General features: G+C 55.6%; 1 protein-coding gene and 1 long non-coding RNA gene across 2 annotated transcripts; one reads left to right on the top strand and one right to left on the bottom strand.

The window, feature by feature from the left end:
• Positions 1-674: 674 nt before the first annotated feature.
• LIN7B (lin-7 homolog B, crumbs cell polarity complex component) lies at positions 675-4369 on the bottom strand. Its single transcript, XM_004271057.4, has 6 exons — positions 4088-4369; positions 3555-3673; positions 3208-3279; positions 2335-2544; positions 1129-1292; positions 675-784 (listed from the first exon to the last, which is right to left on the bottom strand). Exons 1-6 carry the CDS (start codon positions 4290-4292, stop codon positions 763-765), a joined length of 792 nt encoding a protein of 263 aa, XP_004271105.2. The 5' UTR covers positions 4293-4369; the 3' UTR covers positions 675-762.
• On the top strand, positions 4335-6162 carry LOC125962689 (uncharacterized). Its single transcript, XR_007474222.1, has 2 exons — positions 4335-4461; positions 4851-6162. It is a non-coding gene; the product is annotated as an uncharacterized LOC125962689 (long non-coding RNA).
• Positions 6163-6514: the final 352 nt, after the last annotated feature.

Raw genomic sequence — 6514 nt, 5'->3', positions numbered from 1 at the left:
CCCGGCAGGGGGATGATGTCACCTGGAGCGAGTGGCGCGCGGCGTGGAACGCGAGTCGCGACCCCGGATTCCGGCGGTGGCGCGCGCCGGCCCTCGCGCCGCACGGGACAGGAGAGTGGGAGTAAAGAATGGATTTTAAGGCGGGGGCAGTTCCCGGAGACACGCGCTCGGGTTGGAAGGTGGGGTGAATGCCGAGTCGGCTAGCGCACCTTATTCTGTACCCCTTGCGCCCGCCTCGGGAACTGCACGTGGCACCTCCACCCCCGCCTCCCACTCAGACGATTACGCGGCCGGGAAGGCTCCCCCGGCGGGCTAGGCTAATGGTTCGCTCCGCCCCGCCCACACAGAGGCCGCCCACTGACTTTTGCGCGTTTCAGGCCTCCTCTGTCAGACCAGATACAGAGGAAGGGGGCTTGGCCTCCGCCCTCAGAATCTCTGAAAGGTAGGGGGAGTTGTCTTCAGTTCTGACCCAGCGCTCAGACCCAGACCGGGTCCCAGCCTCCAACCTGGACTTGCCGCTAGGAAGCCGGCCAGCCTCTCCCTTCGGACCTGGGGAAAAGTCTCAAAGCTCCGCTCTCAGACTCTGAAAAGGGTCTGGTAGTGACCTCGGCTTCTCTCCTCCCACATCTCCAGACATTCTAACCCCCGGATGCAGAACAGACACAGACACTCAATGAGGGTCAAAGATCTTTAAATAAGGAGCTGGTGACAATAAATACTGTACAGGGGAGGGGGTGAGGGTTAGGGTCCAGATCTGTGGTTTCAGCCTCGAGACTCCAAGGACCTAAAAGGAGGGTGAAGAGAGGGGAGCCAAGCTCAGGGGAGCGTACCGGGGGAGGCATGGGAGAGATCCAGGACTGGGGTTCCAGAGCCAAGAGCCCAGGGAAGTGGGCTGAGGGTTCCAGAGGGAGCAGGTTCCCGATCTTGGGATGGGAGTGAGCTAACAGTCCCTAAGGTATTTAGTCAGAATGGCTTGGAGTGAGAGCCTGGGTCAAGGGTCAGAATCCCAGGGAAAGGAGCCAGGGCTGGAGGTGGCAATCAGGGCCTCAGAAATCATTGGCCTGGTTTGGGAGTCTGGGGATACCGGAGGCAGTGGGGGCCCCAGGGGTGTGGTGGCAAAGGGCTCACGAGTAGCTCTGATGTTGCTGGCGCCGCCGGGCAGAGCGCATCTTCTCAAAGCGGGCCTCCATCTCCTCCAGCACTCGAGGTGTATAGCGCACCACCAGCTTCACCGAGCCCTGGGCAGCCTTCAGCAACTCCACTGCCTTCTCATGCTGCTCACCCTCAACGCTCTGCAGGGGCGGTGCAGACAGCTGGGCCTGGGGCCCACCACCCTCACCCCGCCCCCACCCTGGTACCAACCCCAAGATGCAAAGGCCTCATGTACTCATGAGAGAGTCACTCTTGGCTCAGAGTCCTCCCCCCAAACCTTCCAAGTTCCCCATGTCAGGGACAAGCCCCATATGCCCTCAGTCACCGAGCTAGACCTCCAGACTCGTCTTTATTTCCTCCCTCCCGGCAGCCCGATGATCCCCAGCCCCATCCCTCCTGCCCTGACTCCCTCTTCTTTGTCCCCACCACCAGGCCCCAGCTCAGACCTTATCCTCTCCCCACTGGACCTCACCCTAGCCTCCTCCTTGGCCTTCTGGCCTCCAGTCTCTTCCCTCAGTCTATCCCCTGTAGAGTCCCAAAGGGGTCTTTCTATGCCTCCAGGCTAAGCCCATCCTTCCCCTACTCACAGCCCTCCCATGGGTCCCCAGGAGGCTTGAGACAAAGTCCCAGCTTCTCAGGCTGGCACTCAGTCCCTGCATGACTGGCCCCAACCACCTACCTAGTCATGCCTCCATCTACTCTAAGCACAGTGATTTTAATCACCAGCATGCCCCAGTCCTTCATCAGAACCAAGCCCTTTCTCTTCACCTCGTAGGAGTGCAGAGTCACAGACCCTACCCACAACACCCTCCGCCAGTAACACCCTTCTCCACCAGCTCCTACTCATCCTTCAAAACCCAACTCAAATATTCCTTCATCTGCAAAAACTCCCCTCATCTACAGTGGTCTGCTGCCACATCTGGGCTCTCACAGTGCTTTGTGCTTCCTCTTTATCTCCTTGGTTTAGGACTGTTTCAGTCAGGGTCTATCTCCCTCACCGGAGAGGGACTCCTCGAATGTAGGAGCAGTGGCCAATTACTCTCAGGGTCTGCGGCAAAGCCCAGCACAGGGCCGGACACAGAGGCAGTGTTCAGTGCGTGTTGAGTGAATGTGAAAAACAGCGACTGTGTTACCTTGGGCAAGCTGTGACCCCAGCCAGCCCTGCCTCAGATCCCCACTCACCACACCATTCACTGACAGCAGCTGATCCCCACGCTTGAGGCCTCCGTGGCGGTCAGCCACACCTCCAGGGATGACACGGGAGATGTAGATGGGCGAATTCTGCTCCTTGCCCCCCATGATGTTGAAGCCCAGGCCCTCATCCGTCTTGGGTAGTTCCACTACCCTGGGATGTGCGTGGCCCTCACTGGCTGTGAAGGCGGCCACCGTGGCCTGGGAGAGAGAAAGCCTCAGGAGGTGAGGGCCCCTCCACGATGCGTATGCGGACTAGGGTGGAGGATCTGCGTCAGGGAGAGGGATTTAGGCCAGAGAGCTTCCCTCAAGCACGGGGCATCTGCCACAGAACTCAACACAAGATCACTCCGTAGTGACAGTACATCCCTTTTAGTCACTTTGGACACTTCAGACTGTCAAAGAGAAAGTCTCCATTTGGTGTGCGTGCGTCTTAAATACTCAACACTTGTCAATATCGCTTTTTAACAGAGGGAAACAAGGCCTGGACAGAGCTGAGAGCCTCCAGCAAGCAGCAAGAAACAGCATCTAACTGTAGTTTAATAAGATTACAGTGTTTACTAAAGCTAGTTCACTGTTTTCATTGGTTATCTTCTAGTCAGGCATTCGGTACTAGTTTCCATTTGTAGTTGCTAAAAATGTCTTTTTTTTTTTTTTTTTTGCTAAAGATGTCTTTATATGACACAAACTAAAAATGTAAGATTATTTAAAATACATTATAAATAAATCATAGCAAGGGTGGTACATAGATATGGCAAAAATCATGAAGGAGGAAACAGGAATGAATGACTGACATTAGATAGATATTGAGCTAGACCATGCGATTCAGTGGATACCATGAGCAATGGGCTGGGGGGCGCCTACCTTGGCTGTGGCGTGGGCCCGGATCTCAGCACTGCCGGTGATGTCCAGCGTGTCATAGAGTTGCTCATACACCTGGTGAGGACGCAGCAGCATCAAGGAGCCGCCAGACCCCTCCTCCCTTCAACTCAGTAGTCCAGGCCCCCAGACCCTCCCACCCAAGGATCCGCCCCGCCCCCGCAACCTGGAGGCCGCGGAAACTACAGCTCCCAAAGAACCACTGAGTTGAAGCGCGGGCAACCCAAGGAGGGCCGCCCCGGTAGCTGCTGGGAGGCGTAGTCCCCGGGCTCGGGGCGACCAGGAAGAGGATCACGGCCGCCCGATTGGGCTCGGCGCCGCGTTGCTCTCACCTCCCGGATGGCAGAGCAGAAGCGGCTCTGCAGGACTCGCTGGAGGGCCTGCAACTTCTGCGGGGGCAGCTCCCCGCTGCGCTGGAGCCGCTCGAGGAGCTCCACCGCCCGGGACACGTCTGCGGAGCGGGGGCGGGGCGCACAGACACACAAGTGTCAGAGACGTGAAGACGCAGAGAAGGACGGAGAGATGCGGCCAGAGACCAAGTAAGGGCGAGCGCAGACCCCGGGAAGGACAGCAGAGTCCCAGTCGGACACCCGCAGAGTCGCCCGTGGCAGAGACTGCGGCCAGTCGGGCGCCCTGCGTCCTCAGGATCCCCATACACACCCAGGCAGGGGTGTGCAGCGGGCGCCCCCTCTCTGGCCCGCTCGCCCACGGACCCTCCCACACCCACCGACTGCCCGACTCTCGGCGCCCCGCCCACCCCCGCCGGGCCCGCCCACCCGCCCGGGCCTTGCCGGGGGAGGGGCCGGGGACCGGGCTCCGGGACGCAGGCCGGGGCTGGGTGGGCAGGGGCCCCTGGCGCGCTTACCCCGCTCCAGCCCCAGTGGCTCCACCAGAGCAGCCATGTCGGCGCCGCCGCTGCGAGGCACCCGCCTGGCGGTCGCCGGCGAGGAGGGCGGGGCTGCGCGAGGCCACGCCCCGGAGACGAGCGCCTCCTCCGGAGGCGAGGCCCAGCGAGCGCACCGTCCCGTCTGCAACCGCTCGGGTCTCGCTGCCCTGCCCTCAGACCCCATCGGTCTGTTGGTTGGGTTTGTGACCTCTCCTACTGCAGCCTCTGTCTGTCTGCACCGCCTGACATCTCATCTGTCCTGCTCGCCACACCTGTCTCCTGTCTGTCCCTTTTTCCCACATTCATTGGACAAACTATGTTAAACATCTGGGCCCAAGATTATGGACACGATGGTGAGCAGGGCAGATAAGCCCACTGCCCTCCCGGAGCTTAGTCTATGGGTGGGCGGGGGGGCAGGGTAGACAAGCAACTATGGCTGTGATCAGAATTGGGAGTGGGGAGGTGATGATCTACGAAGGACACTGACATAGAGCCCTTGGAGGTAAGATCATCAAGAGGTGGGGCGTGGGTCACTTTCCAGACAAAAAGAGCCCACGTGGCTGGATAGCAGCGTAAGGATTGGAGTGGTTTATGATGAAGGTGAAAAGTTGGCAGGATACAGCTGATGCACAGCCTTGTGTGTTGGCATACTCACGCTGAGGACTTTGGACTTCATGGTAACTCCTAAGAGTAAAATGTGATATTCAAATGTGTATTTTTTTTTCCAAATGTGTATTTTAAGATTACTGTGGACACTGTGTGGAGACTGGATTGGATGCGAGGAAGAGCGGAAGCATGGGGCAGATCAGGAGGCTATCCCAGTAACCCCATGATGGCTTAGACCAGCGCAGAGGCATGGACGATAAGTGGACAGATTTAGAAATGTTTGGACGTGTCTTAACTGTATATGAGGACTGGGAGGTGGAGGAGAAGGGGATATTAAGGTGCTTGTGAGGCCTTTTGCTATGATGGTCTATGCTGGCGGAGGGATAGTGGATATTCTGACTTTGAGGAGCCCGTGCAGTAACCAAGGTCTGCAAGCAGTTTTGAGAATTTGGGCGAAGGTGGTAAATAAAGCCATAAGCATGGACAAGAAAGCTGGAGGCAAGAGAATATAGAATGAAGAGAACCTAGAATTGAGTCCTCAAAACTCGTACAATTAAAATTCAGGAAGAAGGGCTTCCCTGGTGGTGCAGTGTTTGAGAGTCCGCCTGCTGATGCAGGGGACACGGGTTCGTGCCCCGGTCCGGGAGGATCCCACATGCCGCGGAGCGGCTGGGCCCGTGAGCCATGGCCGCTGGGCCTGCGCGTCTGGAGCCTGTGCTCCGCACGGGAGAGGCCACAACAGTGAGAGGCCCGCGTACCGCCAAAAAAAAAAAAAAAAAGTTCAGGAAGAAGACAAAGAATGGCCAGAAATGTAGGAGGAAACCCCAGGTGGGAGAAACCATAAGAATTTTTTATTTATTTATTATTTATTTTAAATTTTTTAAAATATTTTATTTATTTATTCATTTTTGGCTGCCTCGGGTCTTAGTTGCTGCACGCAGGCTCTTCGTTGCAGTGCACAGGCTTCTCTCTAGTTGTGGCGTGTGGGTTTTCTCTCTCTACTTGTGGCCTGTGGGCTCCAGAGTCCGTGGGCTTTGTAGTTTGGGGCGCACAGGCTCTCTAGCTGAGGTGCACGAGCTCAGTAGTTGACACGTGTGGGCTTAGTTGCTCTGTGGCATGTGGGATCTTAGTTCCCTGACCAGGGATTGAACCCACATCCCCTGCACTGGAAGGCGGATTCTTTACCACTGGACCACCAGGGAAGTCCTGAGAAGAGAGTGTTTCTGAAGAAAGAAGTAGGCAGTGGTATCAGATGCTCTAAAGAAATGTAGATGTAGACAAGGCTGGAGAAGTCTGGTTGTTGCTTTATACCATCAGCTGGATGGGTAAAGTATATCCTCAGTTAACTTCACCATTAGTGGGATGGAGTCCAGAAAAGGGCTTTTGCAAAGTGAGAGGACTAGAGTAGGTTTGTCTATCCCTCTCTCCTTCCTAGTATATTTCTCTTATTTTAACAAAAAAATAACGTAGTTACAGAGTTAAAAACAAAATCAAATAATACAGAAGGACGAATAATGAAAAGCACCAGCCCCTGTCCTAACTCTCCCCACTGCAAGAGGCAACAAGGCGTAGATGTTTCATCAGCTAGTTGCTTCTGCAGCTAAGTAACATACCGTTTCTCAATTTTTCAATTTTAGATGTTAGCAATATATTACACATTGATTTTCTGCTCTTACAACCTTTCCCCTCTCTTCCCATGGTAGCTTTATGGTACCAGTTTTTAGGTCAATCAATAAAGCACTCACCTTATGTCTAAGTACTTACTGTTGGCTGTAGAGCTCAAATGTTGTCCTGTGATTA

Source organism: Orcinus orca, chromosome 20 (assembly GCF_937001465.1).
Source record: "Orcinus orca chromosome 20, mOrcOrc1.1, whole genome shotgun sequence".
Taxonomy (NCBI): domain Eukaryota; kingdom Metazoa; phylum Chordata; class Mammalia; order Artiodactyla; family Delphinidae; genus Orcinus; species Orcinus orca.
Note: the sequence above shows the minus strand (reverse complement) of the source record. Positions and strands in the feature narration are given on the sequence as shown.

Coding starts and splice junctions, on each gene's coding strand:
- LIN7B (XM_004271057.4), bottom strand. CDS start 4,292: ATGGGGTCTGAGGGCAGGGCAGCGAGACCCGAGCGGTTGCAGACGGGA. Junction 3,674..4,087: donor GCCACTGGGGCTGGAGCGGG/GTAAGCGCGCCA, acceptor CCCGCTCCGCAG/ACGTGTCCCGGGCGGTGGAG. Junction 1,293..2,334: donor TGCTGTCAGTGAATGGTGTG/GTGAGTGGGGAT, acceptor CCGCCCCTGCAG/AGCGTTGAGGGTGAGCAGCA.